The sequence below is a fragment of the Galeopterus variegatus genome, unplaced genomic scaffold, assembly GCF_000696425.1.
Source record: "Galeopterus variegatus unplaced genomic scaffold, G_variegatus-3.0.2 Scaffold1889, whole genome shotgun sequence".
In the NCBI taxonomy this organism is placed as follows: Eukaryota; Metazoa; Chordata; class Mammalia; order Dermoptera; family Cynocephalidae; genus Galeopterus; species Galeopterus variegatus.
In genome coordinates, this window is record NW_007728000.1 from 120653 (window position 1) to 136641 (window position 15989).

The 15989-nt window shown below is 39.4% G+C and overlaps 1 protein-coding gene across 2 annotated transcripts in view; it reads right to left on the reverse strand.

Moving 5' to 3' along the window:
* The window catches only part of UGGT1 (UDP-glucose glycoprotein glucosyltransferase 1), a 120978-nt gene that overhangs the window by 28171 nt on the left and 76818 nt on the right, over window positions 1–15989 (reverse strand). For both annotated transcript variants that reach the window (XM_008579456.1, XM_008579455.1), the window contains exons 23-32: window positions 14530–14736; window positions 13674–13805; window positions 12920–13050; window positions 12378–12473; window positions 7215–7317; window positions 6467–6546; window positions 5091–5280; window positions 3197–3355; window positions 2579–2664; window positions 877–961 (exon numbers count right to left, since the gene is read on the reverse strand). In XM_008579456.1, coding sequence (XP_008577678.1) covers window positions 877–961; window positions 2579–2664; window positions 3197–3355; window positions 5091–5280; window positions 6467–6546; window positions 7215–7317; window positions 12378–12473; window positions 12920–13050; window positions 13674–13805; window positions 14530–14736 — 1269 coding nt within the window. The remainder of the gene's footprint in view (window positions 1–876; window positions 962–2578; window positions 2665–3196; window positions 3356–5090; window positions 5281–6466; window positions 6547–7214; window positions 7318–12377; window positions 12474–12919; window positions 13051–13673; window positions 13806–14529; window positions 14737–15989) is intronic.

Here is a 15989-nt window from a genome sequence, read left to right on the forward strand (position 1 = left end):
CTGTGAGTACTGTCAACAACAGGGAATTATCCATCGATTCTCCCACAAGCAGGCACCACCCCTCCCACAGTCTAGAAGTAGCTAATAGAAGTATCTTCATCAGGATATTTCATTTTCTAACTCATATTAAAATGAGGCAGCAACCTCTTATAATTAAACAGTAACCATTTTCAGCCTGTAAAATGAGCAAAGAACCTCAAATTCAATGATGTAGGAAATAACATCTGAGTAAAACCAGAAGCACAAGTCACCAAGCTGACAGCTAGTTCTAGAGAAAGAGGATGGCCCACATGAACTTTAACTGTCACGAAGGAGGAGTTTCATGTCAAGGCCTTTCTTCAGGATTTGCTAGTACAAGCTCGGGTGGAATCTTCCCTTCAGCACGCTGACTGTTTTTCTGCTCAACCATGCATGGCTTATGTTAGACTTCAGTGTGTGTGAGATGATTATCTACCTATAATACATTTTACTTGAATTTAAGGCTCTAAGAACTTCAAAATTCTGACAACAGAAAGTGGAAGTGAGAAGAAATTAAGTAGAACTACCATTTTATTGTTGTTAATGAGATTTTATTGGCACTTCCCCCAATACTCGGAATAAAATCATCAATAATTTTATGAATTGTGGCTACATAAGCAACACAGTATCTATGAGAACATTTAACAGAAGGTGCAATCTCTCAGGTGAAGAAAACAACAAACCAACATTTACAAAGACATTTTCCTTAAAACAGCATTCCTAAACTGCACAGTAAATTCCAAAGGGAGTCTGGGGCTGGTGTCAAGATACATATTTTTACACGATAGCTACCAAATAACAGCATGCTGCTCCCTTTACCAACTATAAAGAGTGGCTGCCTTAGTACACCAAACTCACCTTCACTTTAATGATTCTGCTTTTGAAGTTGTTGAGGATGACAACAACCTCATCAGCATCAGGAGGAGAATCAGTACCGTCATGGCTTAGAGAAAAAAGCAAGATAAATATTACTATCACAAATCTCAAAATGCAGTTAAAAAAACAGTCTGCCATCTTTGTCCATCCTCTTTATCATAAAGGAGTTTTCAGAACAAATCATTTTCTTACAACCTGAAAGAAGCCCCTTCAAGCTGCACAGAATCACTTGTCCAAATCTCTATCTTTATATAAAGTGCTTGCCCAAACTTCCTTCATGAGTCCTCCTGCAAATTACCTGTCCTAGAGTGAGAGGCTCCTAGGGGAGGCAAACACACGAGGAGCACTAACCATTCATTTGTGTTCACACAGTCTGAGCCAAGCGCAGCGCCTTCAACAAAGGAGTGAAAGGAGATGGGCCTGCACCCTCCCAGGAACCTCATCACTTCACTCTCTAATTAGAAGTGTTTTATAAAAGAACTATAACAAGCCTATTCGTGGGCAGAGGAAGAAAAATTAAAAATAATGTTTCTCTACTAACCAATTATAAAGCCTAAAACTTCCAGTCATCAAATCTCAAGGTGCAGAAAGTCATGATAATATGAATTCACTGCATTTCCCATCATCCAGCAGAGAGCAGGGTTCTCAGGCAAAAGTAAGATTCTGATGGGAGAAACTGAAAGTATGAAAAACTCCTGAGACTGGGAATACCTACCTGGGAAGCACAGGAAGACAGAAGCCCTAGACAGCTAAGAAGAGAAGGGACCCCACACTCCTAGGGAAGGGGGAGACTGGCAAGGGTACACAGAAGGGACGGAGTTTGGAAGTACAACTAAAACTCTATGAAACCATATCTGGAGAAAATGTTATTTGGAGAAAAACCTTCTACTATTTACAATGTTAGTGTAATACAAAATTCCTCTATTTCCTGGGTAAGAAATATGCAGTAATCCACACTGCTTTCACATATATCAGGTAAGATACTATGAAGCTAAGGCAAGGAAACAAAAAAGAATGTTTTCAGATAAATTCTAATGGAAATCATTCCCTAAATAGACGTGGAGTCTTCTCACACAGCTTAAAACTAATTTAAATTGTGTTAAGCAGAATTTAGACCAAACTTGTTAAAAGGCAGTATAATTCTTTTAAACTAATAAATACATGTAATAAACCTTAAGGCAAAAAGCTGACTACTTATGGAATGTTCTAGGAGTACTTTTATACCACCACAGACCAAGGAAGACCACTGTTAACTGCAGGACTCCATGGCCAAAGCTTATATGTACTGTGTATTTGCAAAACACTCAGGGTCAAAATATATACTCTCAGAGGAGAAAAGTTTGACTGTTCCTTTATTTCTTTTCTCTTTTCTTCAAATGACTAAATTTCGAATTTGCATAGGGTCTACATCACAGTGATAGAGTGATTTCATGCTGGAATATGGTTAGCACAAAGGAATCATTAAGAATAAAACCTAAGTATACTCATTAGTATTTACACCTGTTATTATCTAATTCTACCTTAACAATCCCTCCATATTTAATTTCCTGAAAAAGCATTGTTTTATCATACATACTACTGTAAATTAAATGTAGTGTGGACAATTGCCAGGGTAGTATTCAATTAGAGCTGATTCTCATTTCAAAGTCTTCTGGAAAAATTCACCTGTATTACTTAATCCTACCTGTAGATTCTATAAATATCTTCAGAACGTCCCTTCCTAAGTCTGAGAATCCAAGCTCCTGGGTTGGCTTTTAGCTGAAAGTAGCCCTAGGACAAGAAGAAAAGCCAACTTTTAGTTATCTTCAAAACATCAAAATGCTGCTTCTGAGATCAGTCACTTCTTTTTCTGAAATATCATCATCTGTAATTTAAATAAGATAGTTAACAAATCAGTGCAACTTTTAAAAAAACAAAAGACAATGACACATTAGAAACTAGCAGAATACAGGCCAGTCAGGCCAAGTCTGTTCTTCAGCTGTGCTTCAGTGAAGAATCAAAGTGTGATGTGTAAATCACCTGCAAACCCCCAAAGAAAGGGCAAAGGCAACCAGCTCATGAGCAATCTTTTTTAAAGGGTCAATTCAGCTACAGCACAGTATTCCAGCATGTTTTTTTCTTTTAAACTGACATGTCTTTCTAGTCTACAAATTTAACTGCACTAATGACTTTTCTATTGATCAAATTCAGATAATTATGAATTTTAAACTCACTCTATGGATGAGAATGCTAATTCCTCCATCATAAATTGTAGTGCTCAAATTAGCATGACTACAGTATTACCATCTGATGTACTATTTACCAGATTGGCCATAACAATGGTATCCACGATGACTGGGTTGGCTGAAGTTCCCAATGTAAACTGCAGTCCTCGTGGGGGTTGGCCAGTGGTGATGTCATAGCAATGACCTTCTAGTAACAGGTACTCCAGCTCATACTCAGCAGCCACTATGCTGTCCACCTGCAATATCAAAATTAAATCACTTGAAGACTATTCAGCAACAACATGGATAAATTTGAAATGCATTTTGAAAAGTGAAGGAAGCAGATAAAAGGGACTTATATACTGTATGATCATATATTTTTTTTTTTTTAACAATATCAAAATTAAATCACTTGAAGACTATTCAGCAACAACATGGATAAATTTGAAATGCAGTTTGAAAAGTGAAGGAAGCAGATAAAAGGGACTTATATACTGTATGATCATATATTTTTTTTTTTTTAATTTTTTTTTTTCCTTTTTGTCTTTTTTCGTGACCGGCAACGGATCGCAACCCTCAGTGTCGTGCCCGTACCGGACCGGGACTGGCAACGGGATCGCAACCCTCGGCGCTGCCCCCGCACCTCGCTCAGCCAGTGAGCGGGAACCGGTCTGTATGTGGGATCCGAACCCTCGGCGGGAGCGCTGCCGCACTTCCCAAGTGGTGCACTGTAGCGGTGCGCCACCGGGCCGGCCCATATTTTTAAAAATTCAAGAAAAGGTAAAAAAGGGCTGATGGTTGTTAGCTCAGCCAAGGTCAAGGGTTAGGATCCCCAGATCGGCCGGCAGCCCTCCCCTCCCCCAAAGGGCAAAACTATAGTGACAGACAGCAAAGCAGTTGTTGCTTGAGGCCAGGGACAGGGAAAGGGGTACAGAAGAACTTTTGGGGTGACAGAAATGTTCTGTATCTTGACTGTGGCAGTAGTGAATGACTGTATACAAAATAAAAACTTCATTGGAAGGAGAAAGGAGAAAAAAACAATAAAAAGGTCATTCTAAAAATATAGACGAAAGGATAAGACTCTACACATTGTTGTGTTAAAGAAATTAAGACCTAAATAAATGGAAAGACATCCCACATTCATGGAAAGACATCCCACATTCATGGATCAATACGAAAACTTGTACGCAGTGCTCATAGCAGCATTATTATAGCTAAAAACCAGAAACATTCCAAATGTCCACTCATGAATGGATAAATAAAATGTGGTATATCCACACAATGAAATATAATCTGGCAATAAAAGAGAATAAAGTACTGACACATGTTGCAACATAGATGAATCTTTAAAACAATTTGTCAAATGAAAGAAGCCAGTCACAAAAGACCACATATTGCATGATTCTATTCTGACAAAATGTCAGAATAGGTAATCCATAGAGATAGAAAGGAGATTAGTATTGCCAAGGACTGGGGAGAATGGGGAGTGACTGCTAATGGGTATGGAGCTTTTCTGGGGGAGATGAAAACATTCTACAATTAGACAGCAGTGATGGCTGCACAACTCTGTGAATATACTAAAACTCTGAACTGTTGTACACTTTAAAAGGATTAATTTTATGGTATATAAGCAACATCTGAATAAATCTGTTATTTAAAAGAATACATTATGGGCCGGCCCGGTGGCGCACTGCTACAGTACGCCGCTTGGGAGCGCGGAGGCACTCCCGCCGAGGGTTTGGATCCCACATACAGACCAGCTGCTCACTGGCTGAGTGAGGTGCGAGCGCAACACCGAGGGTTGCGATCCGTTGCCGGTCACGAAAAAAGACAAAAAGGAAAAAAAAAAAAAAGAATATATTATAACTGGAAACCGATGGCTTAGAGGCCCACCTAGACTGTGATCCAATCTGTTCAGTCAGAGTCTACCACCAGTACATCATAAATAGGTTTCATAAATGATTAGATATTTAGAAGCAATGATATTCTTACCTCTTCTAAATAAATATTGTCAAGATCATATGGCGTTCTGACAGATTCTACCATCCAACTCTCAGGTGTGTTCAAATTCAGAGTGAACAGTGGAGACTGTGGCATATCCAAAAATTTGGCTATTGGACCCTTAGCAAAGCTATTGTCTGAAGTGAAAGAAATCTCTGGTTCTAAGACATAACGGTAAAAGCTGAAATTGAAAAGAGAAGTGTTAAACTTTCTTCTTTGCAACCACAGTCCTTGAGCTTAAGCATCCATATGGGAAACAACTGGCTTAAAACAAACTAGATTTGGAGCGGGATCTTTCCAGACTGGGAAAAGTATTTCCAAAACTATCTTTTGACCTAATGATGTCTCCAGTGGTTGCCACAGATGTAAGAGAAGGGAAAGGGGGACAGGACTGAGGGGGAGGCCATTCCTTCATATAGGTGGCTGCTGTCGAAGTCGCAAGCATTTCCTGACCACTTTCCTTCCTTCAAGGAGAATTCATTTTTCTCTTAAAAACCAAATCCTAAATGGTGACTGAATTCTCAGGGTAGCCCTAAAAACAATATATGTAATAATTTAAACATTTCTCCAATACAAGGACAACAGTGGAAGCTGGGAACCCTTTGGTCATTTGTAAACGCTATTTCAATACAGTTGGAATCCAACCTATAGAACATAGCACATTTGCAAGATAAGAATTTCCCATAGCCATAACATGTGCTATACTATTATTATTAACTGCATTTTATATTACTTTTTCATTAAATGACCATTCCAAAGCTCATGACAGTAAATAACTAAGCCTGTCCCCTTTTTCAAGATACATACAAATGAGCCTAAGCAAGCTTCCTCTAACATGTATATTCCAACTTGAAATGAAATGACTGCTCTCCTTTTAAGATGAAAAGCACAAGTGCAAGTCACCTGGACAAATGCCGCCTAAATGCCCCCATGCCCATACTACGTTCTTAGAACTTCTGATTAGTGCAAAAATTGGGAACAACTGAACATTTAGTAAATGACTTTTCCACTGGTTAAAGTACAGTGTTGTAACACTGAGGTCAAGGGTTCAGGTCCCTATACAGCCAGCCGCAACCTTTTCAAACATGGTGTCCACTTATAAACCTATTTGATCCTTTTTTTTTTTTTAAAGATGACTGGTAAGGGGATCTTAACCCTTGACTTGGTGTTGTCAGCACCATGCTCACCCAGTGAGCTAACCGGCAATTCCTATATGGGATCCGAACCCGTGGCCTTGGTGTTATCAGCACCACTCTCTCCTGAGTGAGCCACAGGCCGGCCCCATCCTATTTGATCCTTTAACATTCAATATCAGCTTGCAGATTTGGTACCGTTTTCTCAATTGATTCTGAAATAGCATGTCTTACCTTTTTAAAGGCATGTCGGAAAGTTTAGATTGACAGTTCATAAATACTCTTAGATTCATGTTTATTAGCTGAGTCAAAACCTAAAAGAGCAAACCAGATGACAAAATATTTAAATTTTCTCTTCAGAAATGTATTACTTGACACTGAGTTAAGAGAGAGACCATTTCTTAAAATCTTAAGAAAAGATATAAAGATAATAACTGCCAATAAAGTCTGCACTAGAGAAATTTCTGGAAATCACAACTCTCGTGCAAAATCTAAATCACACATACATATGACTTTGCCAAAAAAAGGGAAGTGCTAATGCAGATCGCTGCTCTTCATATAAAGAAAGTTTAACATACAGTTGTGGGGAAGCAACAGATAGATGGACATCCATCCACACAGGGAAAATGTAAATGCTCATCACTGTAGCTCACATACCAAAGTATAAAAAAACATAGATACAAATAGCCACAAAAAAGGTTAGGTGATTACACTTCAATAAAAATATTACCTTAAAAAGTATAACTAAATATTAATCATTTTTTTAATTACACGAGGTAGTTAAGCAAACGTGTACCAACTTTCTAAGGCTATAAAGTTGTTTCAGGCATTATCAATCTTTAGGAAGAGTCCTCTGCCCAGGACTCCCCATGGCATTTTCCTATGCCCCATGAAGATGACTAAGGGAAAACAAAGCTCTCAGAGATTCACAGGGCCAGTGACTAAAGATAAAGATGATGTGAACCTGCCCAGTTGTTCCTACCAAGAGCAACGGGGCAAGTCTCTGTGCCTCTCTGGTGACAGGGTCAACAACAGCAACGACATCAAAGTACGTCTCCCCTTCCTTTGGCCTCAGTTTAATTGCACTACAAGATCAAAAGGATAAAGCATTAACATGGAAGAAACAAGAAACAAAGTTAATTGTGGTTTTTGGGGGTCCAACATAACCTATCAGCCCTCTTAATATTTCAAAAAACTTTAGATCTAGAACAACTAAACTACAATGGTGACGAACTATGTGATTATGTCTACCCCAAAGTCTGCAAAACCTTAATAATGCAGGCTCACTCAAAATGAATTGAAAGATTTGCGTGAATAGAGGAAAACCAGCTTGAAATTATATTTAGCCCCAAACTGCTAAAAGCTACTAAGGTTAGCTTCTGACAGTTACTAAACATTATGCCAATTTTTTTTTTCCTTTTTGTCTTTTTATCGTGACCGGCAACGGATCGCAACCCTCAGTGTCGCGCCCGTACCGGACCGGGACCGGCAACGGGATCGCAACCCTCGGTGTTGTGCCCGCACCTTGCTCAGCCAGTGAGCGGCTGGTCTGTATGTGGGATCCGAACCCTCGGTGGGAGCACCACCGCGCTCCCAAGCGGCACACTGTAGCAGTGCGCCACCGGACCAGCCCCATTATGCCAATTTTTTATTTCTTGGCAAGAAGAGTATGAGAAGAAATAAATCAATCTTTTAAAAATAATAAAATGGACAGAAGAACATTCCAGAAAACCTGCAAAACAGAGAAAAAGGAAAAATATAATCACATAATCTCACTATCCCAACTATCCCGGCCCAATCACTTTGCTGTGTTTCTATATCATCCTTTTTAAATGTCTATATAAAATTAGCTAGAACTGTAGAATGTTAGCAATTTTAAAACAATTTTCTTCTGTCCCCCACCACTTTAGCATAAAGATTTCCACAAGTTCTTACACATCAAGCATTCTAAGAAATAACATTTTATTTGCCAAGTAAATCTGCTACTTAAGCTATTCTTTATTGCTGAACATTTTAGATGGCTTTCAACCTGTAAACAATTTGTACGCCCAGCTTTCTCCATATTTGGAAATTTCTTTAGAGTCAAAGAACTGTTAGACACAAGATTATGCAGTCAAAGAATACAAATATTTCTGTATTTATTAATAGGTTAATAGGTATTGTCAACCACATTTCCTAAAGAACTAAACCAATTTACAAGGCCAAGAAATGAATTTCACCACATCTTGTCAGCATTAAGTTATATATTTTGTCTGTTCTTAATAAGCAAACAGTGACAGCTGCTATGCTTCAATTTGTACCTCTGATGTGCTTTAAAAAGGAATCAACTTGAAAGTGTTTAAAACATCACCCAATTTTCCAAAATCATTAATTTCTTAAATCAATGCTTTGTTCGCCTTGAACAATCTTTTTTTTTTTTTTTTGTCTTTTGTCTTTTTCCGTGTCCGGCAACGGATCGCAACCCTCAGTGTTGCCCCCGTACCGGACCGGGGACCGGCAACGGGATCGCAACCCTCGGTGTTGCTCCCGCGCCTCGCTCAGCCAGTGAGCGGGAACCAGTCTGTATGTGGGATCCGAACCCTCGGGCGGGAGCGCCACCGCACTTCCCAAGCGGCGCACTATCCAGTGCGCCACCGGGCCAGCCCTTGAACAATCTTTTAATGTGGTTCTGATGCTAACTAACCACTACTCTTCTATGCAAGAACATTTATCCAGTGGGATGAAAACAAAAGTACAACACAAAACAGAACTTAACTAATAAAACTGAGTAACTATAGTTTAGATGCCAATGAAGGTTATTTCAAATCTTAACTGCTTTAGAAATAACCACTGGCATAGGGAATAGCTTTGTGACTGTGTTACAGCAATGCTTTCAATCTCTGATAATAGCAATTTCAGATCCAACCAGCTGTCAATGATTACTCCAATGCAACAAAACTTTTTGACTCTAATGCAGCTGTTCTCAAGGTGCGGCTCCAGAAGAGCAACATCAGCTTCACCTGGGCACTTGTTAAAAAAGCAAACTGTCAGGCCCCAACCGAGACTTACCCAATCAAAAACTCTGGGGGCAGGTCCAGCAATATGCATTTCAACAAGCTCTCTAAGTAAAAGCCAAAACTGGAGAGCCACTGCCCTAATATAGTTTGTACCACTGTGCTACTCTAGAATTCTAGAAGGAAAAGCTCATGATAGAAGAGAATTATATAAACTCTCACAAAGAGAACAAGAAGAGAAGTCTCAAACAGGACTCTACCAGCGTGTAGCATCTGATCAGGCCTGCCCCAGCTAGTTTTGGGGCAGAGTTTCGTACAACAATGTGCATGTTCTGAGCCAGCATGGTGTTCTTGGTGATCCACAACAGGCATACCCAGAAATTGACCCTGTGAGGTCCTTCAATTGCCCTCACATCTCTATAAAAAAAAAAAAACTGGGGGCAAGACAAAAACCAAGAAAAGAGGAATACTGGTGTAGAAAATGGGAGCAATGTAAACTAACAATATCATGTTTAAATATACTTGCTGTATTGGTCAGATAAAAGATCAGAATAAAGCCAAAAGAGACAGAGACAGGAACAAGATTTGGAGATCATACATATTTGCTTAGGGTGAGCAGCTCAAATATCAAAGAATATGGTGCTTCACCAATGTCAATGTACACAGGAATCACCTGGGGACTGTTAAAATTCAGCTGCTGATCCAATAGTTGCAGTGTGGGGCCAAAGACTACATTTCCAACAAGCTGCCAGATGATGCCCTGCTGCTGATCCATGGACCACACCTAAGTGCAAGGGTGTATATAACTGAGAGTTCAGACCTTTTAATTTCTAGCATAAATGAGAAACTTCTAATTTTATTTTATTTTTTTATTTTTATTTTTTTCCTTTTTGTCTTTTTTCGTGACCGGTAACGGGATCGCAACCCTCGGTGTCGCGCCCGTACCGCGACCGGCAACGGGATCGCAACCCTTGGTGTCGCGCCCGCACCGCGCTCAACCAGTGAGCGGACCGGTCTCTATATGGGATCCGAACCCTCAGCGGGAGCGCCGCCACACTCCCAAGCGCCACACTCTACAGAGTGCGCCACCGGGCTGGCCCAAAACTTCTAATTTTAATATAACAAACATTCATTTAATTAACACAACTCCGATGAGAACAATTTCTCTATAATTTGTACCATAGTGAAATTTGTAATTAGGGAAAATATAAAACATAAATTTGTATTTATTTGCAATTAATGTAAAACTCATGGAGACTCGTGGAGAAAATGACGTTCTAAAAAGGGAAGAGGTCTTTGCTCAGGACTTACTATGCTAGCTGTAAGGAAATGACATGGCAGATCAACTAGAAAATGTTTCCTTCACTAGTAACTAACGAATTACTTCCTGAAAGAACTGAGAGTATTGAGACGATGGGTGCAACCTGGGTGCTGATGGCAAAATCCAACAAGGGTCAGCCAGCATCCACAGAAGTCTCCAGCCACTGGTGACATAAGAAATTAGGAGACACAGCAAGTGCAACAGAGGAGGTCTCCATTCCAACCAACAACCATCAGACAGTCTGACCATGCAAATCTGATCTGCACCAAAGACTGGCTGTGAGAAAGCGCAGGTCCACTAAACCGAAGTCCAATCCACCCCGGACTAATCAGGTCAGAATCACAGAGTAGTAGGACACAGGCATCTGAATTTAAAGCTTCCCTGTAATTCTAAGGCACGAGCAAGGTATACACTTGCTAGGCAAGGCAAGGGCTAGATACATTAACTATATAAGGTTTGCCCTAAGAACAATTTAATCTAAGTCTAACCATGAGGAAAAAACCCAGGCTGTGAAACATTCCTTCCCTAAAACAACTGGCCTGAACTTTTAAAAAATGTCAGTATCGGGCCGGCCCAGTGGCGCACTGCTACAGTGCGCTGCTTGGAAGCGCGGCGGCGCTCCCGCCGAGGGTTCGGATCCCACATACAGACTGGTTCCCGCTCACTGGCTGAGCAAGGTGCGGGCGCGACACCGAGGGTTGCGATCCCGTTGCCGGTCCTGGTCCAGTACGGGCGCGACACTGAGGGTTGCGATCCGTTGCCGGACACGAAAAAAGACAAAAAGGAAAAAAAATAAAAATAAAAATAAAAATAAATAAAAAATGTCAGTATCATAAAAGATTAATAAATAAATAAATGGAACTCTTCTAGAGGACCAAAGAGACACAACAAACCACAACATGTGAACAGAACAAACACAAAAAATAGTTATAAAAGGTCATACTGGACACTGGAGAAATATGAATTGGGACTGTGTATTAATATTATTATATCAAGGTTAAATTTCTGAGGTATACTAACAGTACTGTACAGAAAGTCCTAGTACTCAGGAGATGTATGCCAAAGACTTTAGGCATGTTATGTCATGATGTCTGCAACATACTTTCAAATGGTGCAGAAAAAAATGTGAGTGCCATGATGTCTGCAACATACTTTCAAATGGTGCAGAAAAAAATGTGTGTGTGTGTACATATAAATAAACACAAAGAAAAAATAACACTAAACAAAAAATACACACACAGAGATGACAGAAAAAAAAGCAAATGTGCTGTGCTAACAATTGGTAAATCTGGGTTAGAGATGTTTGGGTGTTCCTTGTAATAGTCTTTCAACTATTTCTAGGTTTGAAACATCAAAAATAATAAACTGAAGAACAAAATAATACTAAAGATATTTTTGTTTTATTGAAAATGAAACACTTTTACAATTAGTCTATTCATTAAATGTTCTGTTTTCTACTAAAAGGATGCACTCAGAATTATTTCAGATTTATTTAAAAATAAATGCCAATTATCATTAAACTGAGATCTGTATATGTATTTTTTATATGAATACACTACATACATGAAAACTGCACATCGAACAAATTTTCCATTCCCCTAGGGACTTGTACAAAAACCTTATATGGAAAAATAAATGAGCTGAGAAAAGGCAAACTTAAGAGTTTAATGTCCAGGAATATGCACAGGGCTGGCTGGTTAGCTCACCTGATTAGAGTGTGGTGCTGATAACACCAAGGTCAAGGGTTCAGATCCCCACACTGGCCAGCCGCCAAAAAAAAAAAAAAAGAAAAAGAAAAAGAATATGCACAAATCCAACATTAATTGTATACCTGTGTCTATCTTCAAAAAACTGGTACTCAATTCTTGTATCTCCTTTTGGTTGAGCAGACAGGAGAGCATCCACCTTCATTACCAAGTCACTTGCCCTGAAAGATGTGGTTAGTGAAATTTTAGCACCTCTGTAACTGAAGGTTTTCCAGTTATTATATACCAACAGTCCTAATACTGAACACAGATAAGACATAGTGGTTCCTCAAAAAAATAAACATAGGAATATATTCTCCATCTACACATTCATTTGATATTTAATGCAGAAACTAGGAACATATGACTATGTGCTCCAGTTACACAGGAGGTAACTGGTCCATGCAAGTAATTTATTTTATTCCATTAAGAGAAATAACATATGGAAAATACAGTAGCTAATAACAACACTGAAAGAATTAAATTAAAAAACCAACAATAACCAATATACCTTGGATTAGGTAGCATATGTGACAAGATATAATGCTAACTTTGACCAATGAGGAAAGTCCAAATAATATAACCTGTATGGCATAAACTAATTAATTTCTTCTATGGCAAAACTTACACATCTTCTTCTACCCGAAGCTGTTGAATATGAGATTTGATTTTCTGCCCTGAAGTTTTTAAGACGATATTTTCTAGGAGGTGGAAATCATCTTGATTAAAGAGCTCACTATCCTCCAGTGGCCCAATGATCTGTGAAGAAAAGAAGAGCAGGCAGTCAGGGCTGGTGAGCAGTCTGCAACTGGCAAGCGTTAAGGAGCCCTTTATTGTCCTCAGTGTATCTTAGACACCAAACCACCTTAAAGACCTGTACAGGGACATGTCCACATACAGTTAATGAAAAAATCAAAAAGTAAAGCTTGAATCAACTCATAGTTACTTGTTTACTTATCAATTCCTCAGGTACATAGAGTGTAGACTTGTACACTTCACAGTATTTTAGAGAAGCAAACATGGAATTACAATAAAACAGCAATGTAGTTTTCATTCTCACTGAATATAAATAACAAAGGCTACTTTCTGTGTCAAAGGCCATATGATTTATTTTCTGAGAGCCACTATACTCTCACAACCTCTCACAATGGCAGGATACAAATAAACAGCAGGAAGGCTCCACACAGGGACACTCATGTCAAAAAGCATACTTCCTTGGAATAAGGGGGCAGAAATGTCATCGACACTTCATGCGCCCTAATCACCTTTGAGAAAAGAGTGGTTCTGTTTGAAGAGTTTACTAGTTTCAGAGGGGAATGCTGCAAAGACTGTTCACGGGTCTAATTTGAAGTCAAGCTTCTCTCAGCTTGACAAATCCTCACCCTTCCATTGCTGATCACTGCCCTCTGTCCCTTCTTCAGCTTCAGAACATCCCTGCAGTACACGGCATGAGACAAAATGAAATCCATTTTGGAAGACTCAAAGACCTCTTTAAAAAGACTGAAATCCATGCCCTAGGAAAGTAACCGTTATTAAGGAAAAATATTGTTATTAAGCAAATCATATAAATGAATAATCATAATGAATAAACCATAAAATGTTCTTTTAGTGGAAAGTATTAATTTTTATAACTAACATTATGACGTCTCAATTCTCTATTCTCCTCCCATCTTCTCCCACCACTTATTAAGTATCTGCTTTTTTTTTCCTATTCTTTCATGTGATTTGTTCAATTGGCAGACTGTTCTTCCTGCTGTCTTTATTCTGCATTTTTAAATCTTGCTAATTTCAAGTGAAAGCCTTTTTCTCTAACTGAAACTTCAAGTATATTCATCATTTTAAAACTTACAAAACACTGCCAAAAAGTAAGTAACATATTATATAAATGAATAAGCCTGGACTTATATTGGAAACACATCAAGAACCCATAAGCCTCTAACTTGTAAGTGGCTCAAATCTTAGTTTTTTGCTCTATAAATAAATCAAATATTGTCTGCCCTTAAAAAACTATACAAAACAAATGGCTTTGTACTAAAAACATAAACATATATCAGGCACATCTTTAAGCCTATGCAAGTTTAAAATTCTTCCAAATTAAAAAAAACAAAAAAAACAAAAAAAACCCCAAAACCAGAGAGTCACAAATCCTGATCATGAACAGGACACATCAGCCCAAGGGAGTGAACTTCTATGGAAATGACAGAACAAGGCAGCCTCATAAAACATGTGGAGGCTTACCCCAACGGAGAACTCCCCGATGTCAGCTCCTGCAGCCAGGGCCTGTGCGGTCTCCTCCTTGGCCATTTTGGTGATGAAGTTCTTAGCAGAGTTGGAGGTTTGCGTTTGGAGAGCTGCCCAGATTGCTCTGGAGATCTGAGTGTTCTCATAACTTATCTCTTCACTAGGATTATTAATCGTGCTTATTCTAACATTGTTACTGGATTTCTATTTACAAAATGGGAAATAAGAGTTATATGGTAGATATTTCAAACTTAAAAAGCAGCATTAACATCAGTCATGTTCCATAAGTAGCAAATAACTCAAAAATCTTTAGTAGTTCTCCTCTGCATTCAGAATAAAATTCAAATACTATAGTTGGGCATTCAAAACCCTCCATGAACTAGGTAATTGTTTTTTAATGATGGATAAACTTACATTTGTGTTTTGGATCTTATGATGCTGAGCATGTTCTGCACTGGTGCTAATGTCTAATATAATTTTATATTTACAAACATACCTGCTACCCAGAGGCAAGTAATAATTTAGTCCAAATGGACTACTGACCCACCTTGAGACTGCAACATATGCACTCCTAAATCAGCATGTTTAGACTTTTAAGTATCTCATTCCTGGATGTGTAAAATGTTTATAAACCTCTTGGTTCCCAGCAACATTTTATACAAAACACCTGCTATTAAAAACACTTCACAAGTTCTACTCACTGTCAGCCACTGCTGTCTCTAAAGAAAATACAGCAATATCTGGTATGTTTGCTGTAAGCTTTCAAGATAGCCTGAACTTAAAAAGTTGGTCCAGGGGCCGGCCCAGTGGCGCACTGCTACAGTGAGCCGCTTGGGAGCACGGCGGCGCTCCCGCTGAGGGTTCGGATCCCACATACAGACCAGCCGCTCACTGGCTGAGCGAGGTGCGGGCGCGACACCGAGGGTTGCGATCCCGTTGCCGGTCCCGGTCCAGTACGGGCGCAACACTGAGGGTTGCGATCCGTTGCCGGACACGAAAAAGACAAAAAGGGAAAAAAAAAAAAAAAGTTGGTCCATTAGTTGTATCAGATGGATGTAAATCTGCCTCCTAGTTCACTTTGTGTTAAGAGGTAAAACTGTGAACATAACTTTCTCTTACTGGTGGGTAATAACTGAAAATAAAAACTTATTTTCGGGCCGGCCCGGTGGCGCACTGCGCTAGTGCACCGCTTGGGAAGCGCGGCTGCGCTCCCGCCGAGGGTTCGGATCCCACATACGGACCGGTTCCCGCTCACTGGCAGAGCGAGGCGCGGGGGCAACACCGAGGGTTGCGATCCCGTTGCCGGTCCCGGTCAAGTACGGGCGCAACACTGAGGGTTGCGATCCGTTGCCGGACACGAAAAAGACAAAAAGGGAAAAAAAAAAAAAAAAAAAAAAAAAGAAGTGAGCATGAAAATAAGTTTTTTTTTTTTTTTTTTTTTTTTTTTTTTTTTTTTT